The 19,066-nt window shown below is 36.6% G+C and overlaps 1 protein-coding gene across 7 annotated transcripts in view; it reads right to left on the minus strand.

Annotated features, from left to right (window-relative positions):
* Nucleotides 1–19,066, minus strand: part of RNF111 (ring finger protein 111) — an 82,994-nt gene that overhangs the window by 12,272 nt on the left and 51,656 nt on the right. For all 7 annotated transcript variants that reach the window (XM_061182068.1, XM_061182067.1, XM_061182065.1 and 4 more), the window contains 5 exons: nt 18,229–18,392; nt 15,493–15,687; nt 7,804–8,123; nt 4,289–4,550; nt 219–567 (listed from right to left, as the gene is read on the minus strand). In XM_061182068.1, the coding sequence (XP_061038051.1) occupies nt 219–567; nt 4,289–4,550; nt 7,804–8,123; nt 15,493–15,687; nt 18,229–18,392 (1,290 nt within the window). The remainder of the gene's footprint in view (nt 1–218; nt 568–4,288; nt 4,551–7,803; nt 8,124–15,492; nt 15,688–18,228; nt 18,393–19,066) is intronic.

Raw genomic sequence — 19,066 nt, forward strand, 5'->3', positions numbered from 1 at the left:
TATAGATTTTTTTTTGTCAGCACCTACAACTCAGGATAAGACGGAGGAACATTCTGGTTAGTAAAGAATTAATTTCCCAGTGAATTGAGGATTAAGTTACATCACTATTAATTGAGGATAGCTACATCACTTCTAAAGGCTTTACAGGTTTAAAGACCAATGGAAACAGAAGGCGAAAGAATAAGATGTGATTATTCTTTTAAAAACATAAAACATACGTTGGATGCTGCATCATTCTCCTTCTTTGAACTTCCATCCTCTGCATCACTTCATGAGGATGCAGTCTCTGTGCTGTAGGTGCTGTGGCTGGAATATGGTGTGAAATTGGCTGGTGTGTGGGAGGAAGATGCTGAGGGACTGGTGCAGCGGTACTGGCTAAATGCGTTGGAGGTGGAGGTGCCACGGGGTGAGATGTTGCATGAGAAGATATTTGAGAATGGAAAGCATGTACAGGATGAGGGATAACATAATCCACTTGAGGCGGAGGCTGAGTCTGAGGAGGAGGGTTTCCGTGAGAGTGGGGGCAGGCAGAGGTTTGATGATGAAGTGGTCTTGTCAAAGAAGCATCTGTAAGAAAAGCACAGGCACCATAGAGTTGAGCACATATTGGCATAATACATTCCTATTATATTTTACAGACATATTAGCACATATTTAATTTTTATGAATACTTTATCAATGCTTGAGTCTGCTTAGTCCTGTTTGGCATCTTGCTTTCTTCTTTGAGTAATCATAGGTATCTTCTCATGTCAATATATACAGCTTTACTTCATTCACAGGTTCACAGCATTCCACTATAGGAATGCACCAAAATTTATTGAAGAAATCGCCACTGATAAAAACTGGAAGCAATCCAAAGCTGCAATAAACATCTGTATGATTCCCCTTGTGCTCTTTCATACATGCACGTACACGAGTGTGTACACGCATGCACGTGCACGTGCGCACGCACACACACACACACACACACTGCTCACAGAGAGTTTCTGTAGCATAAATTCCTATAAGCAGTTCTGAGTCTGAGAGAATAATTTAAATTCAGATACTGGTTGACAAAACACCCTTCCCAAAGTTTACATAATTAATTACCATCAGCACTACATGAGAGTTCCTGCCTAATTACACTATCACTAAATTTTTTAAATGCTAACCAGAAAAAAATTATGTATTTATTTACCACTTACATTTCTTCCCAGAATTATCTATTCATATTCTTAGCCTATTATTCACCTTTTTCTTGTTGATTTATAAGTATTCCTTGTATACATGCAAGCTTTGTCATAATAAGGTAGTATAAACATTTTTCCAAATTGTCTCCTATCAATTTTACTCTGCCATACTCAAGTATTTTGCTTTTGTATAATCAAATGTATAAATTATATACTTATAAATACATAAATCTTGTTTTCCTTTGTCATTTACTGGTTATAGAGCACTACAGAGAAGAAAGCAACTTGCGAGTCCTAGGCACAACTGCAAACATATACTTTCATTAGTGCACTTCTCCTCCTGCCCCATGCTACTTTTCCTGTGCTACATTAAGAAGAAGGGGGTATATTTGCCAGGAACTTGCCACGGAAATCAGCCTTTATAAAGATGGTTTCGCCCATTTCTTCATCCTGAATCTTCATGTTGCAAAGTGACTGTTGAAAAGTCCCTCAGAGGAATACGTATCTCTCTTACTCTAAGAGATGTGCATCTGTTTGAGGTCTAAAAATAAGTTTGAGGTCTAAAAATAAGTTTAGTTCTAATTTCATTTTATTTGTAAGATTTTTCTTGGTAGCCTGGTATGGAGCTACAGCTATTCTCTAGTTTCATTACAGAAAGACTGCCTTCAATTTTTAATTGCTTTGATTCATGCATCAGTGGTGAAAGTCAGGTAACCATGGACTCATTCAGCCATACTTCAAAGGAAACCCTGCTAGTATGTATTGTTGTATAAAGGAAATATTTAAAGGAAATATTCACTAAATATTCACAATATTTAAAGGAAACTTTCACTAAACTCAGTGTAAGTTGTGACATATTTTTAAACTGATTTTCTAAAAGTTATATTTTCAAATCAATGCTTTACTCTAAGAAGTCACAAAGCTCAGTACTTCTTGGTCATCAAAAAGGAAGTCACTAAGTTTTATCATTGTTAACTATCCTTCCTCAAATTTAGAGCATTTCTCCCAGTTTCATGTCAAGGTTTTCTACTTCTATAATCATTATACAAGAAAAAATATTCACAAATATAACAGAATTTTAAAGTCTTGTTTTGGAATGAATCAGTTTATTTAACTCTTCATTAATCATCTTATTTTTTTCAACCTTACTGACATATAATTAACAAATACAACAATATATTCAAAGTGTATAATATGATAATTTGACACATGTATACCACATGAAATGATTACCACAATCAGTTTAATTAACATATCCATCACCTCACATAGTTGCCAGTTTTTGTGTGTGGTGAGAAATTCAGCCATCATTATAGTACACTGTTTATCTAAACAAAACAATTACTAACCACTGTATAAAGGTGACATATTCTGCCTTCCCACAGACCATTTCGCTTCTTCTCTATTTTATGTGTTCTTGCCAGTAAAAACAAACAAACAAAAAAACGTTCTTGATCTTGCTTCTTGAAAGTTCAGCATGTCACTTCAACCCAGCAATCTCACTCCCAGGAAGTTACCCTACAGACAGACTAAAAAACTACAAACAATTTAAATGTCCATCAACAGAGGACTAATTTAATATACAATGGAATATTATGAGGGTATTAAAAACAATGAGCTAGATTTTTATATGCTAATATGAAAGAAAATCTAAGATGTATTGTTGAATTTTAAAAACATCAAAAATGAAAAAGCAAGAGGCAAATACTATGTTTGATATAATCCCATTTTTTTTTAAAAGGAGAGATATGTCATAATAAGAGATGTCATAATAACGTGTGGAGAAAGAAAATTTCCAAAAGGTTTTATAATAAACTATAAACAGTTGGTACCTCTGAGGTTTTAGCATTAGTGGGAAGAAAGGAGAAGGGCTCTTAACTTCTCATTTTATATCATTCTGCAGTTTGAATTTCTTAGGGTGTAAACCAGTTACCTTTATGATAAAAGTAAAACAAGTTTAAGTCTAAAACATTTTTTTATTAGGACATAAAAGGGGAACGGATACACTTATAAATTGCTTCAGTATATTATTTTTAAAGGGGAGGGGGAGAAAACCACACATTTTGAGTTCTCAATAAAAGATAATCAATTAAAGATGAATATCAACAAGTATTACAGAACAGCCGGTACATCATACCAGTGTTCACACACAGAATTTGCCCACTGGTCAATACTTTGCAAAAACTAACTCGTTTCAAAACCTTTTTTCTACCTTATACTTTAAAGTTGCATTCTTGAAAAGTGATATATCACCAGATTTCATTGTGCAAATTCTGGGTTGACTCCAGCTGTGCCTGCAGGACCCAGATTTTAAAAATTATAGGACTGGAAGAAGAGATCTAAGAAGATATATAACTGAAAATTATCCCTTGCATGTAATCAGAACAAAAGCAAATTTCCTTGCCAACTTTCTGGTTTACCCCTGGCATGAATTTTCAGTGTTTCTTTTAAATCAAAGTATTTAATAAGTTTCCATCTGCCTATTAACCTATGATTTAACAGAGCAATAAATATATGTTACACAGCCTAAGGGTATTTCTCATTTCTTATGGTAGCTCATAGATTTCAATTTCTTTAGAAAAGCCATGTCTGATTCTACTTTAATTGCTTGCATCAAATGAGTACAGAAACCTTTCTGCAATTGGCAAAGCTTTCTGTCAAGGAATTTTCTCTTGTGCCTCAGTTAAGCTTCAGAATTCTTAATCAAAGTTTACTTTCCTATGTGTAGAAATGACTACTAAACTTTCAAATTTCCTTTTACTCCTAAAGGATAAATCTAATTCCTTAAAATTTCCTTTTATAGGAATCTAAGGTGCCATTCAATGTACAAGTTCATAGATATTAATTAAAATGTAAATGTTAGTATGTCAAACAGACAAAATATACTTTTTATTATTTTCCCAGACCTTTTACAACAACATCTGCCCTTTTTGCCTTAGAAGACTGTTTTGGGTATGTGAGGTAAAGGGAGGATGAAATAGGAAAAATACACTCCACTCTTAGGCCAAGGAGGTACTAAAAATTTATAAACTAGTATTGCTGAAAGGTTATTTCATGAGGAGAGGACGATGCTTCATCTATGTGCCTCTGAGCTCTTTGCCTGTTAAATTCATACTTACAAGGAGGCGGCATGTAATGTCGGCAAGATGACAGCGAGGCTTGTGGAGGGGGCTGGGGCTGGGGCTGTGCAACCACGCTGGATCCGTAACCATCTACTGATAATGGCTGGCTCGGGGCGGCAGCAGCAGCAGCCTGGTGGCCAAAGATTGCAGCTCGGGAAGAGGAAACAGGACAGCAGGGGTCAAAGGCAGATGCTCCATGAAAACCACCACTTCCATGACTTCTGATACCACTGCTGCTCAGGTCTACTGGCAATGCCTGCTGTATAAAGAGGAACTATGTTTTATCTTTCTGAAATTTGGTCAAAACATTGTTTCATGTTATATTATAAAAGTACTCCTAATTCAATCTAGAAAAATAGAATCTATGAATTTAAAACTGGTAAAAATTTTGAGTGTGAAGACCTACTGAGCACCAAGAAGATACTGTGTGCATCTTGGACTGTAAAAATTCTAGTGCTTATACACTTAAAATCTATAATCAATTTTAAATAATCAAGCATGAGATCATGCTGTAAGATGAACAAAAGTTAATTAATATATTATTTTAAGATCTGTTTCTCTTCCATTATCTAGATTTTAAGAGAGAAAGAAACTTATAAATCATACTTCCATATCCTCCTTTACCCCAAAATTCTGATTGGTAATTTAGGACTCCTTTACAAAACATATAATCATACCACTGAAAACATTTAAGGCTCCAGGTAAAAATTTGTTCTGTTTTTAAACTGTACACAGCAAGCATTCAACTGAAACTCTAATAGTGCAAACATTATCCAAGATAACAAAGGCCCTAAGATTATTCAAGCTAAACCATTAGCTAGCTTTTCCTCATAACTTTTTTCACTTAAAAAAAAAAAAAAAAGATTAAACCATGATTACTTTTATTAGGAATATAATTTTAGGGAAGGCCCATTTACCAAGTTGGAAAATCAAAGAGTCTAGATTCCATCTCTACTCAAAAGTAATTAAGTTTTTCCCCTGAGCACTTTGAAAAGTCCTTAGTAAAACACTTTACCTTCTACTCTAGAGCAGATGACAGAAACAGACTTGCTTCTTTATATTCTTAAGTATTTTAAATACAAGTCTTTGCTTAGTGTTCAGTACAGCTGTAATTTTTAAAATGTGATTAAAGAAAATAAAGATGTTATATATGGAATCACATGCAGGAATTGTTCAATACTGAAAGATGAGGGGCTAGAGGTGAGGAAAGCTAGGTTAATGCATTTATTAGAGGCCCAGGTCACCTAGCCCAGTGAGGAACCATAGTGGTCTTTGCACTTTTTTAAAATTTATTTTATTTTATTATTATTATTTTTTAGAGACAGAGTTGTCTTTGTACTTTCAATGGCCTCCCAGCTCAGAGGATAACAGAAACATGAGAAACTCTGGACACTAAAAGGGAAGGAGGATGATGGTACAGGAAAAGCTATAGGAAGGTGAAAAGAAAGAGCTACTTTCCTCTTCTATATTATGTGTCTACAATCAATTAAGTAAATGTCTGGGCTCTTTCTTTTGAGTTGGCAAATACAATATATGCTCCCAATTTGAATAAATAAGGTTTAAGAGTAATATTTTAAGATTGTGAATTATTACTTATGGTTCAAATACTTTCTGTATTTTCCTATTTAGGTTAAAATTTGGCAAATGGACTGGAATATCCACATACTATGAAGGTGAGAAAATTTCCTATCTTCTTCTCCAGTCAGTGATTAAGAACACTCCCAGGGAGTGAGTAAAGTAGGGTGAAGGTCCTCCTAGAAGGAACCGAGGGTAAAGTTAAAAGTAGAGAATAAAAATAAAAGGGGAAAAATCAACACAGAGAACCCTCTTCCTCACAATTCCAACAGTTCATTCAATTATTATTCTAGAAGGAAAAGGGAGGGTAAGCAAAATGGCACAGAAATGGCAAATATTACTTTACACAGCTCATAAGTAGTGCATAGCACTAATTAAACTATTCTCTCAAAAGAGAAAGCTACATCCAAAGGAGTAGTAGAGTACAGAGTCAAGTGACTGCTGCAACTTCTCTCGTCAAGCCTAATCCTCCCCAATCTTTCTCTGCCTATCTATAGTCTGACACTCAATCATAAGACATCCACACAATTATAAATCCTCAGATCAGTCTGCCTCTCCTCAACTTCCTGCTGTGTCCACACAGGTCTCAAACGGAGACTATACGAGGCTACCTCATGAGCATGTGGCTAATTTCAGAGTCCTACAAATAGCTACATCAATCTCAAACCATTCATATTTCCAAAACCTCATTCTCTGTTTACCTTCATACCCATTATAACCACTGAATGCCTGATGCTGCTGATTCTTCTCAAGTTTTGTGTACAGTCCAAATACCTCTACTTAGAGATAGGTGAGTAGGCTACATCTATATTTTACACAAAAGAGATTCTTCCTCTAATTAACTCACTCAGGTTGCTTCCTCATTCCCAAGAGGTAGAACAGGTCTATACAACCCATAGATGTTAATACTTAGAACTGTTATCAGAACCAAAACATCATCTAAAATCTCTTTAATAATATTTCCTACTAAACTCTTTCAAATTTCCTTTTGGTATCAGCAGCTAGTTTTTTCTTCTTAAGGGAACACCCCACTTTCTTAATTCCTTTTAATTTGTCAGAACCAGAAGAGATAACCAGCAAAAATTTAAAAGACAAAGCAAGTACTTTAGGAAAGGTCAGAGGGTACAGTAAAGCAGCTGCTCTGAATTTCTTTTTGACTTTTTTCTAGCACACTTTTTAGCACGTGTCACTTACAGTTTTAAATTACATCTTTTGCTTTTTAAAGTATGCACCACCAAGGTTTACGTCACAATTATACACAGAGATGACGGAGCAAAAGTTAAAATAGCACGTAACACCTCACTTTATTTACTCCATGTGATCACCGATATTAATTTAATATTATTTGACATATCAAGCACTCACTAATAATATCAACTAATTTACTTAATTCGCAAAAAATTTCTTATAATTTTTGCTGACATTTCAATTTCCCACAAACTAAAAACCTCATCTGCTCCTGAGAAACTATGTCACAGGTTTGCATCTGAGATGGCTGTTTATTTCTAGATGAGTGGAGATTATAGGGAGGCTGCAGAATAGGAGGTAGGGTAGAGGAGAAAAAAGCTGGGAGAATTCCCGAATTTCTCATGAATTAGGTTGACACTGCAGTTTCAACACTTTGTTTGAAATAAAATCCCAAAGATTTAGATCCACCTACATTTAACTAAAAACACCTGAAAACATTCCAGAATAAAAATTAGTATCACGTCCAATTATCTACATCCCTGGCCCCCTCAATGAGTTGCAATAATTTACATGAGAAAATCCTAAATACTTAGTTTAAAAAAATCACACATCATTAAATTAGGCCACTCTTGCAGGGGCAACAAGAATGACTTATTTAGCATATAAACTTTATCATCAGGTTTTTTTTTTTTCTCCTGAAGGAACCACAGTTTTAAAAAATCAAGATGAACTCATCGAATTCCACGTACCTGGTCATGGTAGCTGGTACCAGAACTACTATTTGCTCCACAAGGTGCTTGTACTTGTGGAGGTCTTTCCACAGGGCAAGTGGGATCGCCAAAGGAGGGAGACACTGGGACAGCTGGATGGGGAGTATGATGGTGGTGGTGATGATGCTGAAAATGGTGGCCATGCTGCTGAAAGCAACTTGTGTGTGGATGTCCTAACGCATGGTGACTCTGTGACGACCCTCCACATGGCGAGTGCTGGGGACAGCAGGAAGGTAACCTTGGCATCGCAGGAGGGCCAGTTTCCGTTATAGCACTAGATGCAGTTCTCCTTGAGTCATCTTGAAACGAAAAAATGCATAGAACCAAATGATCAAATATCACTGTGTAAAAGAAAGTGTATATTTTATATATGTGTATAAATAAGTAAATAATTAAGAAGTGATTACTGAATTCAAATATCTGTAAATAATAATGTGATAGAGTCACATTCTTAACACGCATATCCTGTAATTTCAGGCAGTGATCTTCACTGGGATTTTCAGGCAAGCTTTAGGAGGCTTATAGTTACCATGATGTTTAAATATGGCAATAGATCACCTTTTCCTAGGTCATTATAAATTATTAGTTTTAAATTGTATTTTAAAAACTCTAAAATATCATGGGAGTCTTTCTATTATATGCAACAAAGCTAAGGTTCTCCTGAGCTCCATGAGCCTCTAATACTATAAATCATTCCTATGTAATGAAGACTACTATGTACTTCTTAAAATCTTATCTTCTTAAGACATAACTACACGGGCTTCCCTGGTGGCACAGTGGTTAAGAATCCGCCTGCCAATGTAGGGGACATGTGTTCGAGCCCTGGTCTAGGAAGATCCCACATGCTGCAGAGCAACTAAGCCCATGAGCCACAACTACTGAGCCTGTGCTCTAGAGCCCACGAGCCACAACTACTGAGCCCGCGTGCCACAACTACTGAGCCCGCGTGCCACAACTACTGAGCCCGCGTGCCACAACTACTGAAGCCCCTGCGCCTAGAGCCCATGCTCCGCAACAAGAGAAGCCACCGCACTGAGAAGCCCGCGCACCGCAATGAAGAGTAGCCCCCACTCGCCGCAACTAGAGAAAGCCCACGCGCAGCAATGAAGACCCAACGCAGCCAAAAATAAATAAATAAATTTATTTATTTAAAAAAAAAAAGACATAACCACCCAACTCAGAGCATATCTGTCTAAGTCTCACTAATTTCCAATGTCTTTTCTCTTCCTCTGGTCTCTAAACTCAGACCCAATAGAACAAAAGAAATAAGACTCTACTATGTCGAAAATTAAAGGTCTCTTATAATGATCTAGTGACTCAAGGTTGAACAGTGGGAAAAAACATGGAGTCAGATGGGCCTGAGTTCTAATCTTGAGCCTGTCTAATCTGGAGCAATGTGACCTTAGGAAAGTTATTTAACCTCTTTCTCACCTATTAAATGTAGCAATAATTGCCTTGCATGGCTGTTGTTAGAAAAGATAATAATCTTCTAGGTATGAAATATCTGAGTCCTGATTATGCTCTGTCACATGCCCAGTTATTTTGAAGGTATGTTCTTCCATGCCAAAAGAACAGCAGAAAGTGTCCCCAGAAGGTTTATCCTAGTGTTTCAAACTCCTCTAAAAAGAAGCACCCTTTCCTCAAACTACATATTATGTGGAAATTAGATAAAACAGATAAAAATGGAGATAATTTTTTTTACTTAAAAATAAAAATTAGAAGAGTGGAAAACCCAAATCCCTGTCCTTCCCTTCCCCCACCCCCACGTGACTCATGAGGCATCTCCTCAGAATCCTTAGGATTCTGGAGTACCACTGTTCTAGCCTTTTTTTCTAGAGTAACCAATACCAGGGATGCCCTGCTCCTATTTGGCTCACAGTACATAGCTATTCTCTTCTGGGCCAATGTACCAAAATTAGGAATCTTCTGGTTCTTTACAAATAATACAAAAATCCAACCGAAACTGGCTTAAACAATAAAGGGAATTTATAGACTCACATAAATGAATCTGGGTGGGGATGCTTCAGGCTCTGATTGATGGGTTTGACTGCAGTACACCTCCCTGTAATTCTCCTGGGTCTGCCCTCCCATACATGTCCTATCCTGCTTTTGCTGATTCTCTTCTGGGCAAAGTCTGTGATCTAAACCCTGTTAGGCAGTATCTCTATTCTAAATCTGTGTATATTGGTCCCCCCCCCCCCAAGTTCCTACTCTGGCCTACTTGGGCTAATTTCCTGAACCCTTTTGTAAAGGTTCTTAACCTCAGAACTAGAATTCAGGAGTCTGTAAACTTGGATGGAAAAAAATTACAAATTCTTACTAATCTCTAATAGCCTCCTGGAATTAGCGCTACCTTGTTATCATCAGTTGAGAGGTTAAATATTACAAATAATTTGTATCAAAAAACAATGAAAGTCAACAAGCTGTTCACTTTTAAAACATAAGTGACAGCAGATTCAAAGTCAGTTCTATAATTAAATCACTTTCATTCATTTGCATTCCAAATTTCTTGAGTAACCTGGACAGAGTCACAACTGGCATACCTGGAACTGACCATGATCAACAGCCTATCTTCGCTATGCTGAATCAAACATTAAGTAGCTATTTCCCAAAGGCTGTAAGATTTACAGCAATATCATTATTATAGGAACTTTACTTCCTACAACATTTTCAGGGTTGTATCTCAGCGCCCACGTCAAAATGTTACACAAGTAAATGTCATTTACTGTGTGTTACGTCAGAAAAGAAAATCGAAAACCTTTGGGACACTAAATCCATTCAGTGAATGGACTAAATGACCTTCATGATTCCTTCCAACTATGACACATTAATTTTACAAACCCAGTTATTTGAGGATTGTGTGTAACTCTAAGACTCAGGAGATGAGTCTGTAACCAGAGCAAGAGATCTAGGGACTGCTAGGGCCATGACTGAAGTGACAGATATGACACTTAACCTGTTCGGAAACGATTTGCCCTCTTGGTCTTCAATTATTTCAAATACAAAACTCAGAGTGAGTGAAGAGGAAGCACAATGACTTTAATATCCTTAAGGCTGAACACATATTTAAGGGGTTATATGATTAGCAGTATGGCCCCCAAAAGAGGACTGACCTTATAGCTCTTCTTATGGTACAGTTTTGGCTTCCAATTAAATTAATATCTATTTTCCTACAGTCCAGAAGCTCTCTGTTGCTCAAACAAGGTAGCAATCCAAAGTAAAGACAACTGAATCGCCTCTTGTTCAAGAGTTACTGACCAAAGAAAATTGCCACAGAGTAGAGGCAAAATACAAAGACATCTGATTGAGTAAATAAAACACTGTCTTTTTTATTAAAATTAGGCCGCTGAGTGGCCACTAAAAATAGATAATCGCAAATCTACACCAGAAGAATTAACTCCACAGCCCAGTGACACCAAGCTGGTTAAAATACTTTTATTGTAATTCTAGGAGGATTACTGACATGTACTCATGCATTTATTCATTTATTTGGCAAGTCTTATACATAATAATGGCATGGTTAAGGATCTACAACGGTACTGAAAAATGAAAGTCCTGGCCTTTAAAATAACGAATGGATATTGTCTGCCTTTGTTGTTTTATCTCTAGAAACTAGAAACATGCCTGCACAATGTAGGTGGTTCAATAAGCTCTTGCGAAATTTAAGCTAACCTCACAAGGGAAAAGAGGCATGGCTGCATTGTTGTAGCTTAGTGCTGAAAAAGAGAAAGACTTGATCTTTGGTCCTCAAGGAGCTCATCATCAAGTACAGAGAAAATTTAAAACAGAAATCAACCAGTATTATAACAGAAGCACTAGGTTCTAGGTACAGTATAGAGCAACACTGCCCCCCAGGGAATATCTGGCAACACCTGGGGATACTTTTGGTGTCACAACTGGAGAGGAGGTAGTGCTACTGGTTATTTAGTAGGGAGAAGCCAAGAATGCTGCTATGGCTACCGGGGGGGGGGGGGAAAGGGGGTGGGATGAATTGGGAGATTGGGATTGACATATATACACTACTGTGTATAAAACAGATAACTAATGAGAACCTACTGTACAGCACAAGGAATTCTACTCAATGCTCTGTGGTGACCTAAATGGGAAGGAAATCCAAAAAAAGAGGGGATATATGTATACGTATAGCTGATTCACTTTGCTGTACAGCAGAAACTAACACAACATTAAAGCAACTATACTCTAATAAAAATTAAAAATATAATAATAATGCTGCTAATATCCTACAATGCACAGGAAACCCCCCCACACACACACACACAAGAACTGTCCAGCCCAAAGACAATAGTGCCAAGGTTGAGAAATCCTGGCATAAAGAAAGAGTACAGGATCCAAGTCAGACTTTGTAGGTTTGAATTCTTGCTACACTATCATATAACCTTAGACAAGTTACTTTACCTGTAAAATGAAAAGAACAACAGAATCTGCCTCATAGGTTATTACAAAAATCAGAGTTAATATAAATAAATTATTGACCAATATTATGAGTTCAACAGATGTTAGCTATTACTATCCACTACAATTGTTAGCACTGTTTATGTTGTGTTCCCGGTGTCTAGAACAGTGCCTGATACATAGTATGCAATCAACAAACACTTGCTGAATAAATGAATATATAAGATATCATATATGCATAAAGCTAAGAACATTGAGAAGTCAGACAGATGATAAGCTGATTGGGGCATGTTGAGTTTGAGGTGACTGCAGAATGGTCCAGAAGAGAGGCGGCTGGATATGAAAACAAGGAGAATGTTCTGGAAGCACAATACGGTGAGTCATTGGCATACTGGTGGCAGGTGAAAACACCTACAGTTATGAGATGGACGAGTGAAAGAAGGGATGAAAATAGAGTCCTGGGAGAAAATAAGATGAGAAGAAAATTATTGCCAGATTTTTAAACATCATGTTTGTTTGTTCTGAAAGGAGTCAGAGTTAAAGTTAAATGAAGGAGTTTAAGGTGAAGAAGATCCACTTAGGTGTACATAGACTTAACACAAATGTACACGTGCGTGTACGAAGGGAACGGAACCAACAAAGATGCTGAAGACACAGGGAAGATAACTGATAAAGCAAGGTCAAGGACACAAGAAAGGACAGGAGGTGGAGCATAGATAAAGAGACTGGAAACTATAAGAAGGAGTTAAGAGACCAGGAGTTAGGAGATATGGATAGGTATAAATACACAAAAGTTTTTATTAAAGGGGCTGGAAGTTACAAGTATTCATGCTTGAGAACCTTCATTTATTTTTTTTATCCCCCCTACCCCCGGAAATGACAGTCTTAAGAAGAATAAGAGAATTTTGGAATAGACACTGAGGGGAAGGAAAGAGAACCGACTGAGATATATCACACTATGACAACTTATTAACAAAAGCCCAAGATTAGATACCATAAAGTCATGAGGCACCAATCTGCATGGTTCTATGATTTTTACCAGTCCCATTTAGGAACCTGGATAAGAGAGAAGCTACATGGCTCAAGTGATTCAAGGTTGGAAATATACAAGAAGGTGCAAAGTAAGGACAGGATGTGAAGAAAACAGGTGAATGATGTTCTACAGTCTTGGAAGGTAATAAAGCCAGCAGAATTGAACGCCCCTAATGTAATCTGAATATCTGTATGTGCTTCTATCAGATTCATACAGAGGAACAATTTGGCCTGGAACAAGGTTCTCCTAGTCTAGAGAAATACAATATGAGCAAGTCTATCCCAAGGGTGGTCATTAAAAGACAGAGTAATATCATGAGAAGGCCATTCAGGCAATGAAGTTACTACCTAATAGATAAAATGTGAATCCTAACTAAACAAGGGTGTTAAAAAATAAGTACATAAATAAAAGCTTTGAGACTGTCTTGAAATAAAGTTGGGACTGTTTCACATAACATCTAGATAAGCATAGGGTACATAAAGCTACCAGGAAAGACAGTGCACTCAATAAACGAAATAAAAGCCCATTTCACGTCTGCCTACATTTTTTTTTTTCAAAGACACCCCTGAGAAATCTCCTTGTTTCCTCAAGCTTTGCCTCAAGTTTCCAGGGAAGGGAGAGCTAAACCAGACACAAGCAGTTTTCCAATCTGCTCAAGGTAAGTTACAGGGATATTATAAGAATTAAATATATTATTAAAAGCAAAAAAAAGATAGAAAATATATGGTGGTTTCATTATTAATGGTGATATAGTCAATCTACAAGCTATAGGGTCTATGATATCTCTGTTACTAAACAGCAAGTTCCTATCTCTGTGCCGTCATTCAAGAGCGAAAAAAGACTACTTTAAGACCCAGTTAATCTGAGATAAGAGTTAAAACTATAAAACTCTTAAAAGAAAACAGAGGAGTAAATGTTTCAGACCTTTGGTTAGGCAATGGTTTCTTAGATATGACACCAAAAGAGTAAACAACAACACAAAATATTGGGAAAATGACATCATCAAACTTTTTAAAACTCCCATTCCTATTTTTCAATTCTTTTGGATACGGATCTAGGCGTGGACTTGTGGGTCATATGCTGCTAACTCTGTGTTTCACTTTTTGAGGAACTGTCAAAGTGTTTTCTACAGTGGCTGCATCATTTTACATTCCCACCAGATATTAATAAAGGTTCCAGGGGCTTCCTTGGTGGCGCAGTGGTTAAGAATCCACCTGCCAATGCGGGGGACATGGGTTTGAGCCCTGGTCCAGGAAGATCCCACATGCTGTGGAGCAAATAAGCCCGTGCACCACAACTACTGAGCCCGTGCTCTAGAGCCCGCAAGCCACAACTACTGAAGCCCGCGCACCTAGAGCCCGTGCTCTGCAACAAGAGAAGCCACCGCACTGAGAAGCCCGTGCACCGCAACGAAGAGAAGCCCCTGCTCACCGCAACTAGAGAAAGCCCAAAGCCTGCAGCAATGAAGACCCAACACAGCCAAAAATAAATAAAACAAAATAAATAAATTTATAAAAAGAAAAGAAAATAAAGGTTCCAATTTCTCTATATCCTTGTTAACCCTGCTTATCTTCTGATTTCCTGTTCTTTGTTTTTGTTTTGTTTAATTATAGATATCCTGGTGGGAGTAAAGTGGAATTTCATTCTGGTTTTGATTTGCTTTTCCCTAATAACTAATAATGTTTTCATGTGCTTCTTGGTCATTAGTACAAATGACCTTCTTCTTTGGAAAAATGCCTATGTAAATTCTTTGCCCATTTTAAAACTGGGTTGCTTTTCTTTTTATTGTTGAGTTGTGCAAGTTCTTTATATATTCTGGATACTAGACCCTTATCAAATATCTGATTTTCAAATATTTTTCTCCCATTCTGTAGGCTATCTTTTCACTTTCTTAAAATTTCCTTTGATGTACAAAAATTTTTAATTTGATGAAGTCCTGTTTATCTATATTTTTCTTTTGTTGCTTGTATTTTTGGTGTCAGCCATTCAATTCTCCCCCATCTCTTTCAGTTGAGCTATAGTACTTCAGTAACATATAGCACACAGACTCAAATATGAAGTCATAGTCTAATTCTAATAGAGACCACTTTGTTCACATATGATGCTTATTCTAAGAATACACTCTTGCTAACACAGCTAAAATCTTAAAAACAACAATCCTTTTTCTAACAAAGAGTCCCCTCCCTGCTCTTCTTTTTTTTTCTTTTTCTTTTTTTACATACCTCCTGTAGAAGTACCAGTCATACTATTGCTTGCAAGCATAGGTGAAGTCTCTGACACTGCGGAGGGTTGGCTACTAGTGACAGCTGAAGCAGTATCAGAGGGCTGCTCAGAGGTAGATGGATTTGAATTGTTAATGGAAGCGCTTGTGGTTTGTGATTCCATTCTCGTGGAAGTGGTTGGTACTACAGTAGGTTCTACAAAATACAAAATGTTTATTTAGCATTTCAAAACAAATTAGGTAATGGGTTATATTTTAATAAAAGCTAACATTTTTATGATAATTATTAAAACAAAATATGAACCCTTTAATAAGTACAATATACAGTAAAAAAAAGTTTTCATAAAGTTAAACTGCAACATTAAAATGACATGTTACTGCATTTTTAAAAACCCAACACATATATGTATATTCCAATAATTCAAAGGACTAACACAGTTTTTTTGGGTAATGACCATGTAAGTCTTCTGATCACAAAGAAAAGAGGCAAAGTAAAAGTCCCTCTGCTATGTTTATACACATTGTCACAGGCTGTTAGAACAGTATACAAATTGTACTTTCTCTGGTTACGTTACGGATTCTAGAGTCACACAGCTTGGATAACAATTCTGATTTCATCACTGACAGTATGATCTAGGATAAATTACTTAACCACTCTCTATTTCCTCACCTGTAGAACTAGGAAAGTACAGAATTTTCTTCACAGAACTGTTGTTAGGATGAACAGAGATCACACATATAAAGCATTTTATATGATGCTTTACAAGCAGTAGTCATTCAATAAACATTAGCTATGATTTTTAATAACCGTTTTAATTTCTTTCATACATGCCTTTTTGTACGTTTTTCCCCCCAATTTTTTTGCCAATATTAATATTCATCAGTGCTTTCTAATAAAAATTAAAGTTTTTGTAGTAGAAATTAAAAGAAATTTCAGGCAGACCTTAACTTATGAATGAATTATACTTTAGACCCTAATTGTTAAATGACTGTTTAAAAATTAAGAATAATGGGAATAATAATTACATAATAATAATAATAATTACATAGTCACAATAATTAGACCTGAATTATCACTCTTTAAATGTGATATACAATGAGAGGACAACTATTCTATACAATGAAGTGAGGTACGCTGATTCCTGAAACACAAATAGTACCTGTTAGTCTATATGGGACCCTGTACTTCAGATACTTAAAGAAATATATTTGCCTAAACATAAAAGGGGGAGGGAGGAACCTCTGTTGATTTGCAAATAGTTTATCTCAGTTTCTCAATCTTAGCAGTATTGACAGTGGCTGAGTAATTCTTTGCTGGAGATGGGAGGGGAGTAGGGGTGGACTGTCCTTTGCACTGTAGGATGTTTAGCAGCATCCCTGGCCTCTACCCATTAGATGTTAATAGCACTCTCCCCCAACTGTGAGAACCAAAAGTGTCTGTAGATATTGCCAAATGTCTCTAGGGGCACAAAATGGCCAGTAGGTAAGAACCACTGGTCTAACTGATAAACTTAAGTTTTGGACTTATTTTTAATAAGATAGAAGCTTTCCACTAAAAGAAACCAGTAGGGAGAAGGGGGCATCTGCTGATCACTGGAATACTTTTAACCTAAAAGTAAAAGTATTCTGTTTGAACTAAATTCTAGTGGGTTAAAAGGCTACTCTGTCACATTTTGTTACTTTACTGGATGGCAGGTGTCACATGGGAAAACACACAAAAAGTTTCCAAAAGAGCCATCAATATTTAACTGAGTAATCTTTAATTAATCCCTATTGTATTAACCACTGCCTTACAGATAATTTATGGTGCTTCAAAATAAAAACCGAGACATTGTTAAATGAAATGTAGACAATGGGAATAAATTACCTCTTAATAAACATCTTAATTCCAAAGTACTGCTACTCTGAAAGTCATGATCATCCAAACTGCAAACAGCTGATATAAGAGCTGATTGCACAAGGCCCCTAACTCTTCCTACCTAGCGAATGTACCCTTTTTCCAATTTATAGCTAACTGCCAAAATTAACAAATTCATATATGGCTTACTGTCTCCTTAAGGAAATTATGACTGACCATTTCCTTCTAAGATGTAACTATTACTATCTGAAGACAATTCTCAATATGAGGGAAAATTCACATATATATTCATATATTCATACTTGCTACCACTTTCCCTAACCTCTGTTTTCCAACTCCAGCTTTATTTCCTCAGTTACTTGGGTGCAGCTGTAAGCCAAAACCAAACACTAAAGCTGAGCAGCACATACGGTAACCATATTATTACACTGAAGGATAACACAACTTTTAAAAGCAAACTGAACATTTCAAATAACCAGTATTCACCATTTAAACTCAGTTATATTGCTTTTCTGTTCTGTATTTTTAAAGTGTTGTTTCTATTTTTCATAGCAAAGTTAAAGTATGATAACAATATTATAAATTAAAGTATCAATAGCACATAAGTCTGAGGATAGATCAAACCACCTCTTGTAAAAATAATTTTTTTCTAAGAAAATAACTACCAAGCAATGAAGTAATAATCAGAAAGAATTTTTAGACACAACTTACAAACTGAGGTTATTATATTAATTGAAAAATAACATTAGGATACCTGGCAACTTCCCTGTAATTTAATATATATTACCATTAAGCAGCAATAGAAGTTTCTAGCATATTAAGATACTTCATTTTACCAAATCTTCTTCATAATTCTACACTGCTAGTACTCCAACTTACCATCTTCATCAACAGTAAGGTCCACAACTTCTGCTGCATTCTGCCTCAAGGGCTGTATAACAGTAGAAATCCTACTGCGGTTCCGTGGTTCCTGTGGCCGACTTGTATGAGAACTTGAACCTTGGCTCCAGTGAGATCTATTGTGTCCAAGGGTTGAACGAGACCTTAAATAACAAAATTTTTAGTTACCTAAGAAATCATAAGCCTTTCTTACAAACTAAGTTGTGAAATTCTTCATTCAAGAATTCTCCAGAGGGGCTTCCCTGGTGGTGCAGTGGTTAAGAATCTGCCTGCCAATGCAGGGGACAAGGGTTCAAGCCCTGGTCTGGGAAGATCCCACATGCCAAAGAGCAACTAAGTCCATGCGCCACAATTACTGAGCCTCGGCTCTAGAGCCCGCGAGCCACAACTACTGAAGCCCACGCACCACAACTACTGAAGCCCACGCACCACAACTACTGAAGCCCGCATGCCTAGAGCCTATGCTCCACAACAAGAGAAGCCACTGCAATGAGAAGCCCGCGCACCGCAATGAAGAGTAGCCCCCGCTCGCCGCAACTAGAGAAAGCCCGTGTACAGCAACGAAGACCCAACGTAGCCAAAAATAAATAAATAAAATAAATTTTTTAAAAAAAAGAATTCTCCAGAGAAATAATCATAATAGAATTTAAAATTCTGACTAGCATAATGCCTAGCACTCAATAAACATCTGCTGAATTAAATGTTCAACAAATGTTCACCAATCAACTGACCTCAGAAAATGAAAAATGATATGTTAGACCAATCATTGGTGTAAAATACAGGATTCTGTTTCAAGAATGCTGCTCCCTTTTCAATG

The sequence above is a fragment of the Eubalaena glacialis genome, chromosome 2 (assembly GCF_028564815.1).
Source record: "Eubalaena glacialis isolate mEubGla1 chromosome 2, mEubGla1.1.hap2.+ XY, whole genome shotgun sequence".
Lineage (NCBI taxonomy): Eukaryota > Metazoa > Chordata > Mammalia > Artiodactyla > Balaenidae > Eubalaena > Eubalaena glacialis.